Here is a 22732-nt window from a genome sequence, read left to right as displayed (position 1 = left end):
TTAGTGATCACACCATCGCGATTTTCTGGGTCTTGAAGATCTTTTTTGTATAGTTCTTCTCTGTATTCTTGCCACCTCTTCTTAATATCTTCTGCTTTTGTTAGGTCCATACCATTTCTGTCCTTTATTGTGCCCATCTTTGCATGAAATGTTCCCTTGGTATCTCTAATTTTCTTGAAGAGATCTCTAGTCTTTCCCATTCTGTTGTTTTCCTCTATTTCTTTGCATTGATCACTGAGGAAGGCTTTCTTATCTCTCCTTGCTATTCTTTGGAACTCTGCATTCACATGGATATATCTTTCCTTTTCTCTTTTGCCTTTAGCTTCTTTTATTTTCTCAGCTCTTTGTAAGGCCTCTTCAGACAACCATTTTGCCTTTTTGCATTTTTGTTTCCCTTGGGGATGGTCTTGATCACTGTCTCCTGTACAATGTCATGAACCTCCGTCCATAGTTCTTCAGGCAGTCTGTTATCAGATCTAATCCCTTGAATCTGTTTATCATGTCCACTGTCAAATTGGAGGGGATTTGATTTAGGTCATACCTGAATGGTCTAGTGGTTTTCCCTACTTTCTTCAATTTAAGTTTGAATTTGCCAATAAGGAATTCATGATCTGAGCCACAGTCAGCTCCTGGTCTTGTTTTCTCTGACTGTATAGAGCTTCTCTATCTTTGCCTGCAAAAAAATATAATCAGTATGATTTGGTGTTGACCATCTGGTAATGTCCATGTGTAGAGTCTTCTCTTGTGTTGTTGAAAGAGGGTGTTAAGGCCAGTGCGTTCTCTTAGCAAAACTCTGTTAGCCTTTGTCCTGCTTCATTCTGTACTTCAAGGCCAGATTTGCCTGTTACTCCAGTTATCTCTTGATTTCCTACTTTTGCATTCCAGTTCCCTATAATGCACTGCTGACCCATAGCTCCACAGGAGACACTCAAACACTCAAAGACAGGTCTGGCTCAGTCTCTGTGGAGTCTCCTGGTGTGCACAAGATTTTAGTTTAAGTTCTCCGAGCATTTCTGTCGGGTATGGGGTTTGATTCTAAACGCAGTTTCACCCCTCCTACCATTTTGCTTGGGCTTCTCCTTTGCCCTTGGATGTAGGGTATATTTTTTTGGTGGGATTGAACATTCTCCTACTGACGATTGTTCACCAGTGAGTTGTAATTTTGGAGTTCTTGTAGGAGAAGATGAGCTCATGTCCGTCTACTCTGCCATCTTAAATAACCAACTGTCATTAACAATAATGTCCATTAATATTTCCCTCTTTACTTTTTTCCATTTATTTTAGAATTCATACTACATCTTTGAGCTAAGGAAAGACAAAGAAGTTATAATTATAAGCTTAAAAGTGTTTATTTGGTTTTTCCAGATGAGAATTCTCCAGCCAACTTCTGGGATTCTAAAAACAGGGGTGTGACTGGAACACAAAAAGGACAAATTGTATGGAGAATTGAGCCTGGGCCCTATTTCATGGAGCGTAAGTACCTAAGTGTTAACATAAGTTTGTATTTGAACATTGCAGAAATATGCAGAAATCTATGAAGTCTTTTATGAATTTTATTGTAAAAGTTTTTGATTATTATTTGTAAATATATGCCATGTCACCCCAAACTGTAAAATATATTCTTTTGAGAAATATTCATTAGAGAATGTAACTATGGTTTGAAAAAACTGTATGTATGTCTCTAGATGTGTGTGTGTATAACATATATCTGATGAATATATGGCATATAAATTGTGTGATTATTTTGTTACACATTTTATATACCCTTGTTCTTCATTTATAATTAATACTATATTAATTTCAAAGGGCAGAAAGGATAATTCAAGATTCAGTTAATTTAAGAATTTTATTTGCCTCTAGGATACTTCACTATTATTTTTCCCAATAGAAGAATAAGTTTTGCTTTTGGGTCTTGGTCTTTCCAAGTGTAGATGAGATAATCTGGGGCACATTACCATAGAGGTCATTTACTAGGCATCAGAGATTGGCTGCAAATAACCATTACCCAGTTGATTTGATGTTATATTTATTTATAAACACACATCCTATGTGCAGTACTTCTATATAGTTATATATATATATGTATATACACACATAGGCACATGTATACATATAAATGATTTACTGGTCTGTCCAGGTTAACTTCTACATTTACAGAGTTTATTTTTTTGCAGTAGAGAAAAAACTGAGCTCTTTAAAATGTTTCTGAGCTGTTTAACTCCATAGTAAGAATTAAGTTTTCTATATGGAATTTAATATAAGAAAGAGAGAATATACTGGTACCAGAGATACTGGTACTTAAGAATGGTACCTCAGCTCAGTTAAGTTGCTCAGTTATGTCTGACTCTTTGCGACCCCATGGACTGCAGCAGGCTTCCCTGTCCATCACTAACTCCCAGAACTTACTCAAACTCATGTCCATTTAGTCAGTGATGCCATCCAACTATCCCATCCTCTGTTGTCCCCTTCTCCTCCTGCCTTCAATCTTTCCCAGCATCAGGGTCTTTTCCAATGAGTCAGTTATTCACATCAGGTGGCCAAAGTATTCGATTTTCAGCTTCAGCATCAGTTCTTCCAGTGAATATTCAGGACTGATTTCCTTTAGGATGGACTAGTTGGATGTCAGTTTGATTAAAAATGGAAACCTGCTATAAGCATATCTGTTTTGAAGCATGTAAAACTTCTGTAATATAAAAAGTCTTTTAAAATATTAACAGCTATTATTTTTGAATTGCCTTTAAAGACATCAGATAATTTGTTTGACCATTTTACTGGTAGGTCAGCATTTCACAGCTTTCTCTAATCCCACTTGTGCCCTATAAGGAGTGTCTTTTTCTTCAGAGTTCAATTTCTGGTTTGTTTTTAAACCTTATGTGTAATGTAGTTGTTAAGAGAAAATGTTCATCATGTAACAGTAAGTGAGGAGTGTGGGAAGCAGATATATGAAGCATTAGTTCAGTTGCTCAGTCATGTCCGACTCTTTGGAACTCCATGGACTGAAGCACACCAGGCTTCCCTGTCCATCAACAACTCCCGGAGCCTACTCAAACTCATGTCCATTGCATCGGTGATGCTGTCCAACCATCTCATCCTCTCCTAGCTAATACAACATGTACGAAAAAGTCTCGGAGATTCACCAAAATGTGAACAACGGTTGTATCTGGGAGGTGAGATTATGGGCGATTTGTTTTTGCCTTATTTCTCATCTTTACTTTCTGACAGTAGTCCAGCTGCTGTCTCTAAGTAATGAGAAGCGTAAGTGATAAAAGAATCTGGTAAAAAATGGAATGGGAAGTAGCTGGGTTTACTTTCAATGTGATTCCTCCTTTGAAAAGATCCCTGGGTTTAAGAGGCTGATCTAGCTGAGAAATACTGCCAATTGAACTTCAGGGAAAACCTTCCTGTTTGCTCTAAAATGCTGATGACTTCTAGGAATGATTGCCTTTTGATGGAGTGTGCAGATTCACATTATGGGGCTCATGTGAACACCTGGGAAGAGGTCAGTGCCACATGCTGCTGTAATTTGGAACATTATGAATTAAAAAAAAACCCATTTACAGAATATCCCACTTGCCATGATTGATTTTCTTTCTCCATGAAGTGTGAATTAGAGATTTGTAATGTCCTGGCTGACTAGGATATAGTGAGCATCTCTGTCTTGACAAATGTCTTTCTTTACATCTCACTGATAATGTTTAGCAGAAGTGGGCTTGACGTTGAAGTTAGGAATTGGGAATGCTTTCGGTTTTCTCCACTACTTTAGCATTTCCACCTCAATTCTTCACACAGTGAGGGTATTGTGCAGCATGATTGTGAAACTGGAAATATTCATTAATACCTTTTTAAGGACTGAGTAAAGCTGTATAAGTTAAAGTGAAAGTGAATAGGAAGTACAGAAAGATTTGGCTTTAGAATAAGCTTATCTTCATTCATCAGAATGGGGTCTCCCCCAGGACACGTTTCTATCCCTTTGAAATCCATTCAGTGTAAAAATCTCAGGTGTTATTTATATCAGTGCTTAGAAGTGTAGTCCGTGTCTTTTAGACATCAATTTTTTTTTATTTTATTCCATGTCTGGCTTGAGCAGATCTAAGGGGACTTCCCAGCATAATGAAGTTTTGTATGAATCTCTGGAGATAATGATGTGAAACGTAAAAAAAAAAAAAATTCGGATTGCGGAATGGGTTAACCATATCTATGTTTTCAACCTCTGATCTTGAAAACTTATGACATTAAAAACTTTTGCTTTCATCTTCAGAAAGAACATTTATATTTAGCTAATCAGAAGTCCAAGTAAAGTAAAATTCTCTGAAAATTGACTTAAGTTTGTGGGCAAACCTGGGTTTGAGCACTATTTAGGCTGTTTCTGAAAGTAAAGATGGCTTTTGTTTATCTGGACAAACCTCCAGAGGAGGCAGGTGACCCAGACTTACAGGGCCCACTGGGATGAATTTGAAGGACAAAGACAGGTTTAATTTTAGGTAAATAACCTTCCTAGACATTGGAGAGGAGGATCAGCTTCATGTGCACTCACTTGTCACAAGACTGTCAGAATTCCTCAAATGAGGTCATGCTCATGGAAAATGAATGGATCACCTGTGCAATGTATATTCTTGAGTTTTGACATCTAAGAGGTTTCAAAAATTGTTTTGGTATGTTAGAACATCTATTTTATTCTATGTAGTCTTTCATAGACTTTGGTCATTCATTCATTCAGACCTGCTTTTTGTCCTTCCTTCATCCCTTCCATTTATTTGTTCATTATGTCCCCAGCCATCATGAAGTATTTGGTTAAGTCCAACTTTTTGCCAGGCATCATTCAAGAACTCACTAAGTCCTGGGTCAGTATGAGCTTAGAAATAGTCAACTACATTGCTATGTACTGAACTGAACTGCTTTGTGATCATTAATGATGATAACAGAACATTGCTATTTGTATAAGTTATCTAGTATTTTCACACATCTTATCTGTCTCAGCCCTGGGAAGTAGATAGGATTAGGAAGCTGTGCAGTATGGATGCATGTGGCTTGTGTAAGTGACAGCCTCACCTCTGATTGGCATTCAAGTTTGAAACAGAACCTTTGTGGGTGGCTTTTTAATGGGTGGGGGGAAAGGGGAGAGCCTCAGCTTTTTATTTGTATTGTCGGAGCCCCTGCTATAACTTTCTCCTTTGCTAAGCCCTTTTCAACCAACGTCAGAAGGGCCTTTTTGCCCCTTAGAGAGATTTGGCTCTTTTCATGCTCTACGAGCATACTTATGTTTTAGTTCCAGTGACTTCTCTCATCCAGTTAGGATGTGCCACATTTCACTGATGCAGTCTGTCTTTGATATTCAAGATTGTTTTTCTGAGCTTAAGCAAGGGAAGCCCTGGTTCTTTCAGGCTGCATGCTGTTGCTTAGTCACCAAGTCTGGTCTGACTCTTTTGTGACCCCATGGACTGTAACCTGCCAGGCTTCTCTATCCATAGGATTTCTCAGGCAGGAGTACTGGAGTGGGTTGTCATTTCCTTCTCCAGCACATCTTCCACACCTAGTACTCTTTACCGTTGAGCCACGAGGGAAGCCTTCTGGCTGCATTTGCTCTCAGTAAAGAGATGATGATGCAGTAACATATAACCAAGTGAGCACGTCACTAGAACTATGGGTGAATTTTGTCAAAAGCATGAGAATTGGAATGTGTGTACTCTTTTTCAACTTGTGGCCTCTGAATAAAAGAGCCTATCAATAGGAATCATAATATTAAGAATTTATTAAAAGCACAAAGGCAGTGGTTAAAATCTTGTTTTCTGAATTATTGCAATTAGCTTGATTTTTAAAAATTATTCCATTTTAATGAGATAGAAATGGCTAAATGAAGGACATTTCCATCTGTCTTTATGGTTCAAAATAGTCAACTTCTAAAACTTGAGGGAAATCCAGGTTTTCTAAAAAGGAGCAAGCTATTAATTACTTCCTAAGGGAATATTGAAGGTATTTAATGTGGTAGATGATGTTTCAAAGATCCTAGTCTTTGAAACAAAATCATTTCTTGCAGAAAGTGGCCTGTAGAACCTTTTTTTCAAAGAAGGCTTGAAATGGAATCTTACACTAATGCCTAGAGTTAATGTAGCTGAGTTGAGATTTCTTTTAAAAATCAGTTTTGAACAGATAACAGATGAAAAGAGTATAATGTTAAAAAGACACAAAAAATGAAAGTAATCTCTCCCAACTTCATGCCCCAGTCACCAATTTCCCCTTTCCAAAGACAACCACTTTTACCAGTTTTATCTGATCTTTATAAAAATACTTCATTTATATATAAACTCAGAAGTATATTCTTTCTTTAAACAAGTGGTAGAATGATTGCTTTAAAATGCAATGTCATCATGGCACGATTACAGAAACTCCTTTACTTGGGAACAGGTTTAAGTTCTTTCCGCTTTCCCAACCACTCCCAACAAGTACATAGTGTTGTCTTTGGACAGTGATCACCCTTCCATCTGTGGTGGACATGGAGTTGAGATGTCCTTGCTCTGGGGGACATCTTCATTTGTATTTATGGAAGCTGGTAAATTAAAATTTTGATAATAAGAGGGCTTCTTTGTCTTATCAGCACTTGCTGCTGCTGCTGCTGCTAAGTCGCTTCAGTCGTGTCCAACTCTGTGCGACCCCATAGACGGCAGCCCACCAGGCTCCGCTGTCCCTGGGATTCTCCAGGCAAGAACACTGGAGTGGGTTGCCATTTCTTCCTCCAATGCATGAAAGTGAAAAGTGAAAGTGAAGTCGTTCAGTCGCTTATCTTAGCAACCCATGGACTGCAGCCCACCAGGCTCCTCCATCCATGGGATTTTCCAGGCAAGAGTACTGGAGTGGGGTGCCATTGCCTCTTCTGCTTAGAGGCTGCTAAACCTTATTTTCATAACTTTATAAATAAATATGTCCAGAAGATTTTTAAAAGGGGCCAAAAAATGTTTCCATGATCCATGACTGGCTTCAGCTGTTCAGAGGGGACCTGAGAGAGAGGAAGATGCCAGTTTCCTCTGAGGTGAGATCTGGCCCACCTGACTGTAGTTCCTTTTAGGTTAAAGTGGGAGGCCTCACTCTTCTCCTGGCTTACTGTCTCTGAGGCAACATGTTTAATGACGTGATTTTTTGGAAGAAAATATTTTTGCCTTTTATAATCAAAAGGAACCACATAAAATATGTGTACAAAGATATGTATATATTTCCCTCTCCAGAGTTTGAGGCAATTAGGGGTGATGTTGGGTTTCCCAAATGGTGGCGCTAGTGGTAAAGAATCCACATGCAATGCAGGAGACACAAGAGATGAGGGTTCGATCCTCAGGTCAGGAAGATCCCCTAGAGGAAGACATGGTAACCCACTCCAGTATTCTTGCTTGGAGAATCCCATGTAAGAGGAGCCTGGAAGGCTACAGTCCATGGGGTCACACAGAGTCAGACACGACTGAGGTAACTTAATCATGCAGGGGTGATGTAGCTGCCACATCAGGCTGTGGAGAAACCCTTCTCAGGTAGAATGCTCCTTAGTTCATATCCTCCAGCTTTACTGCCTGTGAGCCTCTTCCCTGTGACCAGTGGCTCCTGTCTTATCTGATGCTCTGTCATCATGCCTGGATTTGCTTTCACCTGTTCTTGCATCTGTTTCTCAGGAATAGCTTTCTGTTTCCTCTTGCAGTTGGAGGTTAAAAATAGTAGCTAAAATAGAAACATGAACACCAGCTTCTCTCATCCACCCTCTTGAGTGTTCTCCCCAGATACTTCTTCTCATAACTAAAATGTTCAGAGACATTTATCAAAATGCTGCTCTCACTTCCTCAAGAGGGGATGTTGTTTGGTTGCATCATTTTTTGTAATCTTGAATGACCTCCTCAAACACTATATAACATGTGAAGGTGAAACCTCCCACTCAGCATGAAACCCTCCTGTATTTTATGGGCAGAAGGCTTCACTGCTGTCCTGCTGAAAGAGGTGGCTAGTTTCAGTCCAGGTGCAAACAGCTAGTTCTGTCTGGTACTGGGTTTTTCTCCCTGGCAACTAGCTTATGCATTTGGTTTTGTAACAAGTGATCTGTGTAAATCCCCATGTCTTTACACCGAATCTTAAAGCATTATAAAGCTATCAGTTCTGTGGTTTTTGGTGACCATCTCCACAAAATCTGCAGTGCACAGTTCACAATGAGTTTATCTTATACTTTCAGGGATTATAATTTATCTCAGGGGTTGGAGATTGTTGTTTTACCAAGGAATAAAATAGCACTTAAAACGAGTCAGCTGGCAAAGCTGGTCTGGTTATCAGACAAAAATAAGCAGCTACTTTTTTGGTCTGTTAGTTTCCTAGTCTCTTACCTCAGTTCAGTTTGGTTACTCAGTCATGTCTGACTCTTTGCAGCCCCATGGACTGCAGCACACCAGACCTCCCTGTCCATCACCAACTCCCAGAGCCTACTCAAACTCATTTCCATTGAGTCAGTGATGCCATCCAACCATCTCATCCTCTGTTGTTCCCTTCTCTTGCCACCTTCAATCTTTCCCAGCATCAGGGTCTTTTCCAGTGAGTCAGTTCTTCACATCAGGTGGCCGGAGTATTGGAGTTGCAGCTTCAGCATCAATCCTTCCAATGAATATTCAGGACTGATTTCCTTTAGGACGGACTGGTTGGATCTCCTTGCAGTCCAAGGGACTCTTAAGAGTCTTATCCAGCACCACAGTTCAAAAGCATCAATTCTTTGGCACTTAGCTTTCTTTATGGTCCAACTCTCACATTCATATTTGACTACTGGAAAAGCCATAGCTTTGACTAGATGAATCTTTGTTGGCAAAGTAATGTCTCTGCTTTTTAATATGCTGTCTAGGTTAGTCATAGCTTTTCTTCCAAGGAGCAAGTGTCTTTTAATTTCATGGCTGCAATCACCATCTGCAGTGATTTTGGAGCCTGCCAAAATGAGATCTGTCCTGTTTCCATTGTTTCCCCATCTATTTGCTATGAAGTGATGGGACCAGATGCCATGATCTTCATTTTCTGAATGTTGAGTTTTAGCCAACATTTTCACTGTCCTCTTTCACTTTCATCAAGAGGCTCTTTAGTTTTTCTTCTCTTTCTGCCATAAGGGTGGTGTCATCTGCATATCTGAGGTGATTGATATTTCTCCCGGCAATCTTGATTCCAGCTTGTGCTTCTTCCAGCCCAGCATTTCTCATGATGTACTCTGCATATGTTAAATGAGCAGGGTGACAATATACAGCCTTGACATACTTCTTTCCCAATTTGGAACTAGTCTGTTGTTCCATGTCTGGTTCTAACTGTTGCTTCTTGACCTGCATACAGATTTCTCAGGAGGAAGCTTTGGTATTCCCATCTCTTGAAGAATTTTCCACAGTTTGTTGTGATCCACACAGTCAAAGGCTTTGGCATAGTCAATAAAGCAGAAATAGATGTTTTTCTGGAGCTCTGTTACCTAGCTGACTGTTAAAACTTCACAAAAGAGGAGGTGGTGTCCTAACTTGAGAGGCAGGGGGAAAATATCTTGTAAAAATGCACTTCTCTTTATTGAAAAACAAACTGCTCACTCACTGGCTATTGATTGGATCTGTGAGGCACTGCTGCAGGCAGATTCACATGATGCTGTTTCCCAACATGTAGAACATGATACTAATGAGCTCATGTCCACAGAATTCCCACCTTTTGCAGAGCTTGTTTCACTTTGACAGGCTTTGTGTGTATGACTTAGCTTTGTTCTTGCAGAATACATGCTATCATTTTTGGAGAAAATAAGTGGGAGAGTGATTTGCTGAACTGTGGTGTTGGAGAAGACTCTTGAGAGTCCCTTGGACTGCAAGGAGATCCAACCAGTCCATCCTAAAGGAAATCAGTCCTGAATATTCATTGCAAGGACTGATGCTGAAACTGAAGCTCCTATATTTTGGCTACCTGATGTGAACAGCTGACTTCTTAGAAAAGACCCTGATGCTCGGAAAGATTGAGAGCAGGAGGAGAAGGGGACAACACAGGATGAGATGGTTGGATGGCATGACTGACTCTATGGTCGTGAGTTTGAGCAAGCTCCGGGAGTTGGTGCTGTACAGGGAAGCCTGGCGTGCTGCAGTCCATGGGGTTGCAAAGATTTGGACACGACTGAGTGACTGAATTGAACTGAACACAGTTATTACTGTTTCTGAGATCATCAAAACCCAGTGTTAGTGCTCAGTCAAGTCATTTAGGGTTCCCAGGGAATTCCTGCCAAGGTCATCTTGCTGGCCCTCCAGCCAGCATGCTTATCCCTGGTCCCCTGCGCTTGCTGCTCCTCACTCCTCTCTCTCTCTCCCCTTGTTTCTCTCAGCTGAAGGTTTGATTTTGTTTGTTCTGTGAGGCCTTTCTGACTCCACCATGCCCTCGCGAATCTTCTCCACAATCTCCACCCTTGTACCCTGGTACTCTGCCTTTTCAGTGCTTGTCTTCTGGATTTTGTCATCTTGACAGCTGCACCATGAAACACCTGCTAGACCAGACTCCTCTCTCTGATTCCTTCGCACTGTCTAACAGAGTGCTGGGCATGGCTAAAAGCTTTCGCTTGATAATGCCAGCTGCATTCTGAATTACTGCATTGTGATTAATGTACATGAAAGATTCTATATTTTACCCCATAATAAACCTTTTTTTTTTTTTTTTTGAGATTTAGTGTTTTTTAACTGATGGGAAAGAATAGTATTAGATTTTTATATATAATATTCCTGTATAGACCTAAAATAGGATTTTTCTTTAATTGTTGTATCTTTTTCTTAAAATAAGCAAACCAAATACTCTGTACCCTCGTACATTTGTTGCAGTTAGTAAAGTCAGTGCAATATTAACTTCCTTGGAAAATCACATTGAGTGGCCCCTTTTAATAATCCAGGGGACTCAGCTGAGAGAGGAATCCCACTCTCGTAGGCTAGGACTCTCCTCTGGGCTCTGCCCTTCAGCACTGTTGCCTCTATTAAATGAAACATTGGGAAAAAGACATCTCACAGTTAAACTTCAGTGTCTCACACTCTCTGTATACAGAAAATTTCACTCGGTTCTACTCTTTGACATACATTGGCTTCATGGTAATTGTACTTAGTTTCCAAAAACAGCAATTGGCATTTGTAGTCTTGTTATCAAGTTCAAATTATATAATATATGAATACATATATATACAAGTACATATATATGTATATATATGTAGTTATATCTAATATATATACACATACATACCTGTGGAGATATAGATGCATATTTACTGGTGGTTCCTCAGTCTGATCCTTGTCTAGTGACTTCATTGAACTCACTTGGGGAAAAGATTTTTTTTTTGGTTGGCTGGTGGAAGTAGTGAAATTTCAGTTGAGCTATTTCAAATCATAAAAGATGCTGCTGCTGCACTCAACATGCCAGCAAATTTGGAAAACTCAGCAGTGGCCACAGGACTGGAAAAGGTCAGTTTTCATTCCAATCCCAAAGAAACGCAATGCCAAAGAATGTTCAAACTACCACACGATTGTACTCATCTCACAAACTAGCAAAATAATGCTCAAAATTCACCAAGCAAGGCTTCAGCAGTACATGAACTGAGAACTTCCAGATGTTCAAGCTGGTTTTAGAAAAGGCAGAGGAACCAGATATCAAACTGCCAACATCCGTTGGATCATAGAAAAAGCAAGAGAGTTCCAGAAAAACATCTACTTCTGCTTCACCGACTATGCCAAGCCGTTGACTGTGTGGATCACAACAAACTGTGGAAAATTCTTCAAGAAATGGGAATACCAGACCTTCCTCCTGAGAAATCTGTATGCAGGTTATGAAGCAACAATTAGAACCAGACATGGGACAACGACTGATTCCAAATTGTGAAAGGAGTACATCAAGGCTGTATATTGTTACTCTGCTCATTTAATTTATATGCAGAGTACATCATGAGAAATGCTGGGCTGGATGAAGCACAAGCTGGAATCAAGATTGCTGGGAGAAGTATCAGTAACCTCAGATATGCAGATGACACCACCCTTAAGGCAGAAAGTGAAGAGGAACTAAAAAGCCTCTTGATGAAAGTGAAAGTGGAGAGTGAAAAAGTTGGCTTAAAGCTCAACATTCAGAAAACGAAGATCATGGCATCTGGTCCCATCACTTCATGGCAAATAGATTGTGAAACAATGGAAACAGTCAGAGGCCTCATTTTAGGGGGCTCCAAAATCACTGTAGATTGTGACTGCAGACATGAAATTAAAAGACGCTTACTCCTTGGAAGGAAAGTTATGAACAACCTAGACAGCATGTTAAAAAGCAGAGACATTACTTAGCCAACAAAGGTCCGTCTAGTCAAGGCTATGGTTGTTTCAGTGGTCATGTATGGATGTGAGAGTTGGACTATAAAGAAAGCTGAGCGCCAAAGAATTGAAGCTTTTGAACTGTGATGTTGGAGAAGACTCTTGAGAGTCCTTTGGACTACAAGGAGATCTAACCAGTCCATCCTAAAGGAAATCAGTCCTGAATATTCATTGGAAGGACTGATGCTGAAGCTGAAACTCGAATACTTTGGCCACCTGATGCGAAGAACTGACTCATTGGAAAAGACCCTGATGCTGGGAAAGATTGAAGGCAGGAGGAGAAGGGGATGACAGAGAGATGGTTGGATTGCCTCACTGACTCAATGGACATGATTTTGAGTAAGCTCTGAGAGTTGGTGATGGATAGGGAAGCCTGGCGTGCTGCAGTCCGTGGTGTCGCAAAAAGTCGGACATGACTGAGTGGCTGAACTGAAATGTGCCAGGTCTTAGTTGTAGCATGTGGGATCTTGTTCCCTGACCAAGGATAGAACCCAGTCCCCCTGCATTGGGAGTACACAGTCTTAACTACTGGACCACCAGGGAAGTCCCAGAAAATTGAAATAATATAGGTTTCCAGGTTTTCTCACTGCAGAGTCACCTACAGGTTTCCTTCATACTTCTTAGTCTGCTTCTTTCTGTTTCCAATAACAGCTGCTGTCTGTCTTTATTGTAGAGGATAGGAGTGAAGGCTTTGGAATGGAACAGATGGGGTTTGAATCCTGACTCTGTCATTTTCTCTTTGACCATTAGCAAACCTCAATGCTGTTTTAAAAAATTATTTTATTTTTAATTGAATGATAATTGCTTTGCAGTATTGTGTTGATTTCTGCCAAACATCAACATGAGTAAGCCGTAAGTATACCTATGCCCTCTCCCTCCTGAACCTCCCTACCACCTTCCCCCCATCCCACACCTCTAGGCTGTTGCAGAGCCCTGGTTTGAGTTACCTGATCTGTACTATGGGGACAGGAATTTCTGCCTCCTGATGTGAGGGGTAAATAATAACGGGTGCAGAGATCCAACCTACGTTTTGTCCATCAGGAGCTCCTCTATTCTTATCTCTACACTGTATTTGGGATATTGTTTTTATGCACTGTTTTTCTAATATGTTTGGGCTGTTCTTAGAAATTTTCAGAGAAGCCTATAAAATCAAACAAGACTTGTATAATCTTTTGCCTCTGACTGGAAAAGGGGGGGTCATTCAGAGTCCTGAGTGTGATTTGCCTAGAAGCAGCCTGTTGAATTTCCTCAGGTGAGGCCCAAAGGACTTGTTTCTGCATTTAAATTATTGTTCTTCTCCAATCAACTTGCAGCCGAGATAAAAATCTGTTTCAAATACTACCACGGCATCAGTGGAGCCCTGCGAGCCACGACCCCTTGCATCACGGTGAAGAACCCAGCTGTGATGGTGAGTGCCCCTCCATGCCCACTTCCTCCAGCCACAGTTCCAGAGGCCTCGGTTTCTATTTTTGCCTCTGCAGCTCTGGCAAGGTTATGGGAAACAATGAAAAAGGAAACACATAACAGCGTGGGCGCCGTTTTGGGAAAGGAAATAACTTACAGGATGGCTTAACTAACTCCATAATACAAATCAGTGGGAAAATATGGCTTGATTAATAATTCTGTATATAGTCAACTCTCTAGGGAACCTTCTCATGAAATAAATTAGTGAGTGGCCATCATGGAAAGTTTTTTAAACTTTGTTGGGGTGGCTGGTTGGTAGGAAATGGTGGCATTGCATCTTATGTGAATTTAGTTTCCATGAACTCAGTGGGTAAAAGAGAGGAAAAAAAGCAATTTAAATAGTGAGTGAGTCTACCTGCCAGTCAGCTTAGCAAGCTTCACCACAAAGAGAGTGTGAGATGGGGATTGTGAATTGAATGTGCTATTCCTTTGGAAGGTCTTAGTGCCAAATCCCTCTTGATGCTGAGTTGAGCTCTAGCGCCTACAGGTACCACACATATTTTCAGTATGGCTACTCAACAGAAGCCAACCTCTTTACCAGTCCTCAATTAAGGAAGCAGATATCTAGTTTAGCTTTGGAGGAAACTGATTGTGTTGGACTTATGAAGGAGAGTATATCCATTTCCAATATGGTACTTTCTTAAGAATTACTTTTCACAATTTTGTGATTTTTCACTTCCCCAACTAACGTTAGAATCTAACAGTTTCACAAAATGTATTCCATTGTATATGGATGGTTGGATTGAGATAGCTGTCCCAGGTGGCACTAGTGGTAAGGAACCCGCCTGGCATTATAGGAGACATAAGAGACATGGATTTGATCCCTGGGTCGGGAAGATCACCTGGGGGAGGAAATGATGACCCATTCCATTACTCTTGCCTAGAGAATCCCATGGACAGAGGAGCTTGACGGGCAACATACAGTCCATAGGGTCACAAAGAATTGGACATGACTGAAGTGACTGAGCACACGTGGACTTAGATAGTTTGGGGAGATTCTTAGAGTCCAAGATATGTAAATCATTGCAGTTCTTATAAGTCATTAATAAGAATCAGTTCATGAAAATTCAGAAGAAAAATATCAATTCCCATAGTGTAAAATCTTCATAATATTATATATGTGTGTGTACACATTTACAGATATATGTGTTTTTGGAAATAGGTAAGTGGACAGGTTCACTCCCTCAAATTCAGAAAGTAATTTCTGCAGATGGCATTTTGAAATTGTCTGACCCACCAAAGCCATATCAAGCAGTCTTTCCCTTTCATTAATTCATTCAAACAGGTATTTACCGGGTGGCTCTAAGTATCAGGCTTATACTCACCATTAGGAATGAAATGATAAGCAAAAACACAGCTCTCTTGTTTGGTAGGGCTCGAGACACACATCAGTTAAGATGTATTTATTTGAGTGATAATTACTACAAGTGACAGTAAAATGAGGCTATGAGAGCATATACTAGCAAGATTCATCCTGATCAGGAAGATCTTGGAAGGCTTCCCTGAAGAAGGCATGTTTACAGGACAATCTGAAGGATGAATAGAAGTTACTTAGGTGAAGAGGGGGAGGGAAGAACATTTGAGATAGAGGGAACAATATGTGTAAAAATTTCAGTATCTAAGTACTCTGCTCACATTTGAATTATATTAGAGTTTCTGTTGAAGTGAACAAAGTATAGAACATTAAAAATAACCCACATTTACTAGATAAGACTTTGAAGGTTCACAGAGAGGATAACAATTGTTGACTAGAAACTCTGTAGTCATGTCACATAGTAATAAGCACTGGAACACGCTGTAATTAATATTCTAAAAAAATACAAAACTGGAAAAGTGGGGCTGTTTATAATAAAACTTTTGAAAGATTAACTGTGTGTGAAATTAAATAATAGCTTCCAAACATGACTTTCTGGATTCAGATTTTCTTAGACTTGAGCAGTTTCCATGATCAGATATCACTGATGGCAGGGGGAGCTTACAGCCTGGTGAGCATTGATCTCATTTCATTGATTTTGCATTGAGATTATTCTGTCAAAGCCTGTGGACAGTTGGAGATAATTAATTTGGTTCAGACAGATTTTAGACCAGCTTAAAAGCTTCACAGATACAACACTCACAATCATAATAGAACATTTTGGTTCAAAGACTGACTAATGGAATTGATGGTCAATAGACTTCTGACCCGCTTGAGATGTTGGGTCTGTATCCATTATTGAGAGGCTGTGCCAATGGGCATTTCACTGTGGGCTGAGCACTGGGTTTCTAGGACAGCATGATGGTCACCTAGGTATATGACCTGTGTGTAGGTATTGTGATTGACTGACAACATTGATATTCACAAACCCCTTTCAGTATGATTATTCCACAATTAGATGCAAAGAATAGTTGGGCAGTAGAAACCACATTTTAATTCTTGGTGGTGCTAAAACTGGGAGGTTGATTGGCTCTCAGCAAGCATCTGTGGTTTATTGTATTGTGTTATACCCATCTGACTCATCATTCCCAGGTTAAATAGACCAACCTAGATAGCATATTGAAAAGCAGAGACATTACTTTGCCAACAAAGGTCCATCTAGTCAAGTCAAATACAGCAAAGACAGCACCAAACTGGCCAGACAACATCACTGTCTGCTTTTTCCTGCCTTCACCGTCCCGACACTGCTGGACTACAAAGTGGTGAATAACAAGGTAGTACGGACTACAACTGAGACAGACACAGCAACACGTGTCCCTCCTGTGCCAGGCGTCTCACAAATCATGGCCTTCCCTCAAATGGACCACACTGCCCAGGGAGATGTGCCCCCTCTGAAAACATGATGTCTTTTCATGCCAATTGAGATCAATGGGACTCTGAAAAGATTCATAGTCTCATCATTCAAAGCCTACTCAAAATGTTGTAAGATGTTATTGAAACTAAGGAATATGCCCTTAAATTCTCCTTATAAATATGTTCCCTGTCTGGCAAAAGGCTAATATGAAATAATTCTCACATAATTCATAGGCAAACAGTGTCATTTACCAGGACTCTGGTGAATGCTCATATGAGCTAATACTCAGAGAATTCAACTTTATCATTCATGACAATAAAGCCAGGAAAGACCAAAGCTGACCACCAGATATAGTGACATCAGTAATAATAAACACATCTGAACTCTGTTTAGAGAGAGGATTTTAAATAAACTCCCTTCATAGATTTAATCCAGGAAAGCTCATAAGCAACACTGTTAATTCTATTGAAACAATGCATGGTAGTGAGTGATGGTCGCTTTTATCTGTTCCTGAAGTGAAGGATTTCCTGTTCCAAGTGACACACATCACTGTACTCTGATGAATGAAAATGACGTCAAAGTACACATGACAGAGAAGACACAATTTTTTTTAAAAATCTTGATTCATTGCAAAAGGATGTGTGATAAAGGAGACCATGTGATTAGGATAGCAGCTCATTTCCTTCCCTGTAGAGTTTCTCAGTTACTTCTTTCAAGACTATGTGCAATTGGATGGAATGAAGGAAAGATGTCTGGATGGTACTCTAGTCTATTACAAATGACATGTGAAGCAATCAGGAAGTAGTTAAGTGTCATACAGGATAGTCTTGACTAAGGTACAGAAAGTAGTCATGAGGGACTTCCCAGGTGGTCCAGGGTTTGAGAATCTGCCTTCCAATGGAGAGGATGCAGGTTCAATCCCTGGTTGGGGAACTAAGATCCCACGAGTCACAACTACTGAGCTCATGAGCTCTACAGACTATGCTTCCCAATAGGAGAAGCCTGTGGCCACAAGGAAGACCCACCACAGCCCTCCCAAAAAGGGAAAGAAAGTCAGAGGTGAAACTAACTGGCTAGAATTACCTAGTGGAGAGTTTTTAGTTATATTCGAAGCTTCCCTGGTGGCTCAGATGGTAAAGAATCTACCTATAGTGCAGGAGACCTGGGTTTGATCCCTGGGTAGGGAAGATCCCCTGGAGAAGGAAATGGCAACCCACTCTAGTATTCTTGCTTGGGATATCCCACGGACAGAGGAGCCTGGTGGGCTACAGTTTATGGGATCACAAGGAGTTGGACAAGACTGAGTGACTAAGTACATAAAGCACAAAGAAAGTAGAAATCTATTTTTCATTATTTGAATGGAATTTAGTTTCAAGTTCCTCAACTTTGCTTAGATTAGTGAAAGTTTTATTTCTTGGTAATGTATGATTTTTAAAGGAGGTGGGGAGTGCCACAAAGATAAGATGGAAGGGTTTAAAATGTGGTTTCTATTTCTTAACGATTCAAAATATATTCTGCCTTCAGTTCTGTTTCTTACAGTATTGCAGACTTCTATTTAAAGAACCACGAAAACTTTTTTTCCTAAAAAATTTTTTCCTTTTTTTTTTTTTAACCACAAGTTGAGCACTAATTATATGAATTGAGAGAAAGACTTAAATCTGCTCCATGGTCTATAAATGAGTGAGATGTAACTTACTCAGAAGCTTTTAGGAAAAGCTTTACACTGCGATAATAATACAATAGGATTGCAAGTTCTTATTGTTGCTAATTGTAAGAGCATGTGTCATATGCCAGTAGCGTAATAAAAGAGGAGCCTATGAGGGCGATGGGACATCCACATGCTTACTCAGAAATATTTAGCAGGAGGAGATAATTCTACCTCTACATGAATGAATTTGATATAAATCACCTGTTTAGTCTAGGCTTTCCTAATTGGAAGAAATCTGATGTTTGATTTTTAACTTAAGGGCATGTTTTAATACTATAATAGCAATATAAGTACCTTGACTACATATCAACTATATTCTTATCAAAGAAATAAAAAGACATAAAGTAGGTTGATTCCTATTCCAGGGAATTTAAAAGTTCATGTTGGTTACATTTTGGGTAAAGATTACATTTAGGTATGACCTCTTTTGAGAATTTGCTTTTGTGTGTTGATTCCAAGTTTTGTAGCAAATGAAGTCATGTACTACAATACATGTTTGATACAAAAATAATCATATTTGCAAACATATGTGGTTCCCTAGGAAGATATTATATTCCACTGAAACTTCAGATATGTGTTTTTTTCTCTGCAGATGGGGGCAGAAGGCATGGAAGGAGGGGCTTCAGGAAATCAGCATTCTCGGAAGCTTGTTAGCTTTACTTTGTCAGGTAAGGATATCTTTAAACACTATGTCCAGTGTGAAAGTGTGCAATTCAAACTTAGGAACAGTTGCTTCTTTCTGTAGAACTCTTAAATATAATATGCAAAGTATTTTTTGTAATATTTCTGGAAATTCAAGCATATTTCTTACCAAGGTAAAATTAAATTATTGGTATATACTCAGAAATTATTTCTTCTAGGAAGTTTTCTGGTGATAAAAAGACTGTTACTTAAGAAAAACTGTAATGCAATATGTGCTCATCCCACTATAGAGCTTTGATAAAACAATTTGTGTTTACCTCATTTAGAGAAAGGAAAAATTTAGAGACAAGGGATAAAAAAACCCAAGAGATACTCCTATTTCTATGGAGAAATACATATAAATATTGGAAAATGGAGAAGACAATATTTTGTTGTTTATTTTCTGGTTAGTAAAATATTCTGATGGTTGTATATTTATCATACAACTAAAGCACTGCTTTTCAGCTTGTGAGTTGGAATTCATTTGTGGTTTATAAGATTAATTTAGTTGAAACTAGCAATTAAAAAAAGAATAGAAAAAATTAGAGTTTAAACACCAAAGGGAAATGTATTTCATAGGACACCAGTTTCTACAAACTGAAAATGTTCACACACAAAATATACACACATGTATATGTGTAAAATGAGTTTCAGTATAATGGATGTCATGCAGGTGTTACTGTCAAAAGACGTTTGAAAGCCAATGATTTAAAAAAAAAATTGATTGGCAGTTTTAAAAGGCCAAGAATCCCCTTCACGATCACAGCCTTGTGGCCATAGGGCTTGTGAAATGAAGCTATGAGCCATGCTGTGCAGGGCCACCAAAGATGTATGGGTCATAGTGAAGAGCTTTGACAAAATGTGGTCCACTGGAAGGGGAAACCGCACCCTACTCCAGTATTCTTGCCGTGAGAACTCCATGGACTGAATGAAAAGACAAAAAGATACAACACTGGAAGATGAGTCCCCCTGCCCCCAGGTCGGAAGGTGTCCAATATGCTACTGGAGAAGAGCGGATGGCAATTACTAAGAGCTCAATAAAGAATGAAGTGGCTGGGGACAAAGCAGAAATGGTGCTCATTTGGGGATATGTCTGGTAGGGAAAGTAAAGTCTGATGCTGTAAAGAACAATATTGCACAGGAAGCTGGAATGTTAGATCCATGAATCCAGGTAAATTGGGCATAGTCAGGCAAGAGATGGCAAGAGTGAACATCAACATCTTAGGAATCAGTGAACTAAAGTGGATGGGAACGGGCAAATTTAATTCAGATGACCATTATATCTACTACTGTGGGCAAGAATCCCTTAGAAGAAATGGAGTAACCCTTATGGTCAACAAAAGAGTTCAAAATGCAGTACCTGGGTGCAACTGCAAGAACAACAGCATGATCTCAGTTCATTTCCAAGTCAAAATATTCAACATCACAGTAATTCAAGTCTGTGCCCCAGCCACTGATGCCAAAAAAGTTGAAGTTGACCAGTTCTATGAAGATCTACAAGACCATCTAGAACTAACACCAAAGAAAGATGTCCTTTTCATCATAGGGGATTGGAATGCAAAAGTTAGGAGATATCTGGAAAAACAGGCAAGTTTGGGCTTGGAGTACAAAATGAACCAGGGCAAAGGCTAACAGAGTTTTGTCAAGAAAACATGCTGATCATAACAAACATCCTTTTCCAACCACCCAGGAGACAACTCTATACATGGCTATCACCAGATGATCAATACCAAAATGAGATATTTATGTTCTTTGCAGCTGAAGTTGGAGAAGCTCTATACTGTCAGCAAAAACAAGACCTGGAGCTGACTATGCCTCCGATCTTAAGCTCCTTATTGCAAAATTCAGGCTTAAATTGAAGAAAGTAGGGGAAACCACTAGGCTACTCAGGTATGACCTAGATCAAATCCCTTATTATACAGTGGAGGTGACGAACAGATTCAAGGGATTAGATCCAGTAAACAAAGTACCCAGAGAACCATGGATGCATGTGTGTAACATTGTACGGGTGGCAGTGACCAAAACCATCTCAAAGAAAAAGAAATGCAAAAAGACAAAGTGGCTGTCTAAGCAGACTTTACAAATAGCTGAGGAAAGAAGAAAAACAAAAGGCAAGGGAGAAAGGGAAAGATACACCCAACCGAATGCAGAGTTTCAGAGAATATCAAGGAGAGACATGAAGGCCTTCTTAAATGAACAATGCAAATAAATAAAGGAAAACAGCAGAATGGGAAGGACTAGTGATCTCTTCAAGAAAATTGGAAGTACCAAGGGGACATTTCATGCAAAGATGGGCACAATAAAGGACAGAAACAGTAAGCACCTAACAGAGGCAGAAGAGATGAAGAAGAGGTTACAAGAATACACAAATGAACTATACAAGAAAGATCCTAAAGACTCAGATAACCACAATAGTGTGGGCACTCACCTAAAACTGGACATCCTGGAGTGTGAAGTCAAATGGGCCTTAGGAAACGTTACTGCAAACAAAGCTAGTGGAAATGATGGAATTCCAGTTGAGCTATTTCAAATCCTAAAAGATGATGATGTTAAAATCCTGCACTCAGTATGTCAACAAATTTGGAAAATTCAGCAGTGGCCACAGGACTGGAAAAGTTTTCATTCCAATCCCAAAGAAGGGCATGCCAAAGAATGTATGAAGTAGCCTACAATTGCACTCATTTCACATGCTAGCAAGGTTCTGCTCAAAATCCTTCAAGCTAGGCTTCAGCAATGCATGACCCAGATGTATAACCCGGGTTTCAAAAAGACAGAGGAACCAGAGTTCAACTTGCCAACATTCATTGGATCATGGAGAAAGCAAGGGAGTTCTAGAAAAACATCTATTTCTGCTTCACTGACTATGCTAAAGCCTTTGACTATGTGGATCACAAGAATCTGTGGAAAATTCTTAAAAAGATGGGAATACCAGACCACCTTACCCATCTCCTAGGAAACCTGTAAAGAAGCAACAGTTAAAACCGGACATAGAAAAATGGACTGGTTCAAAATCGGGGAAGGAGTATGACACGGCTATATATTGTCACCCTGCTTATTTAACTTATATTCAGAGTACATAATTCAAAATACCAAGCTGGATGACTCACAAGCTGGAACTCAGATTTCTGGGAGAAATATGAACATCCTCAAATATGCAGATAACACCATTCTTATGGCAGGATGTGAAGAAAAACTGAAGAACCTTTTGATGAAAGAGGGTAAAAGAGGAGAGAGGAAAAAGCTGGGTTGAAACTCAGCACTCAAAAAACTACGATCATGGCATCTGGTCCCATCAGTTCAGTTCAGTCGCTCAGTCGTGTCTGACTCTTTGCGGCCCCATGAACTGCAGCATGCCAGGCCTCCCATCACCAACTCCTGGAGTTTACTCAAACTCATGTCCACTGAGGCAGTGATGCCATCTCCAACCGTCTCATCCTCTGTCATCCCCTTCTCTTCCTGCCTTCGGTCTTTCCCAGCATCAGGGTCTTTTCAAATGAGTAAGTTCTTTGCATCAGTTGCCAAAGTATTGGAGTTTCAGCTTCAGCATCAGTCCTTCCAATGAATATTCAGGACTGATTTCCTTTAGGATGGACTGGTTAGATCTCCTTGCAGTCCACGGGACTCTCAAGAGTCTTCTCCAACACCACAGTTCAAAAGCATCAATTCTTCGGCGCTCAGCTTTCTTCATAGTCAAACTCTCACATCCATACATGACTACTGGAAAAACCATAGCTTTGACTAGATGGACCTTTGTTGGCAAAGTAATGTCTCTG

The 22732-nt window shown here is 39.8% G+C and overlaps 1 protein-coding gene across 3 annotated transcripts in view; it reads left to right on the top strand.

The window, feature by feature from the left end:
* The window catches only part of HECW2 (HECT, C2 and WW domain containing E3 ubiquitin protein ligase 2), a 433603-nt gene that overhangs the window by 268881 nt on the left and 141990 nt on the right, over positions 1 to 22732 (top strand). For all 3 annotated transcript variants that reach the window (XM_055572982.1, XM_055572984.1, XM_055572985.1), the window contains 3 exons: positions 1366 to 1473; positions 13652 to 13746; positions 18871 to 18946. In XM_055572982.1, the coding sequence (XP_055428957.1) occupies positions 1366 to 1473; positions 13652 to 13746; positions 18871 to 18946 (279 nt within the window). The remainder of the gene's footprint in view (positions 1 to 1365; positions 1474 to 13651; positions 13747 to 18870; positions 18947 to 22732) is intronic.

The sequence above is a fragment of the Bubalus kerabau genome, chromosome 3 (genome assembly GCF_029407905.1).
Source record: "Bubalus kerabau isolate K-KA32 ecotype Philippines breed swamp buffalo chromosome 3, PCC_UOA_SB_1v2, whole genome shotgun sequence".
Classification (NCBI taxonomy): domain Eukaryota; kingdom Metazoa; phylum Chordata; class Mammalia; order Artiodactyla; family Bovidae; genus Bubalus; species Bubalus kerabau.
Note: the sequence above shows the minus strand (reverse complement) of the source record. Positions and strands in the feature narration are given on the sequence as shown.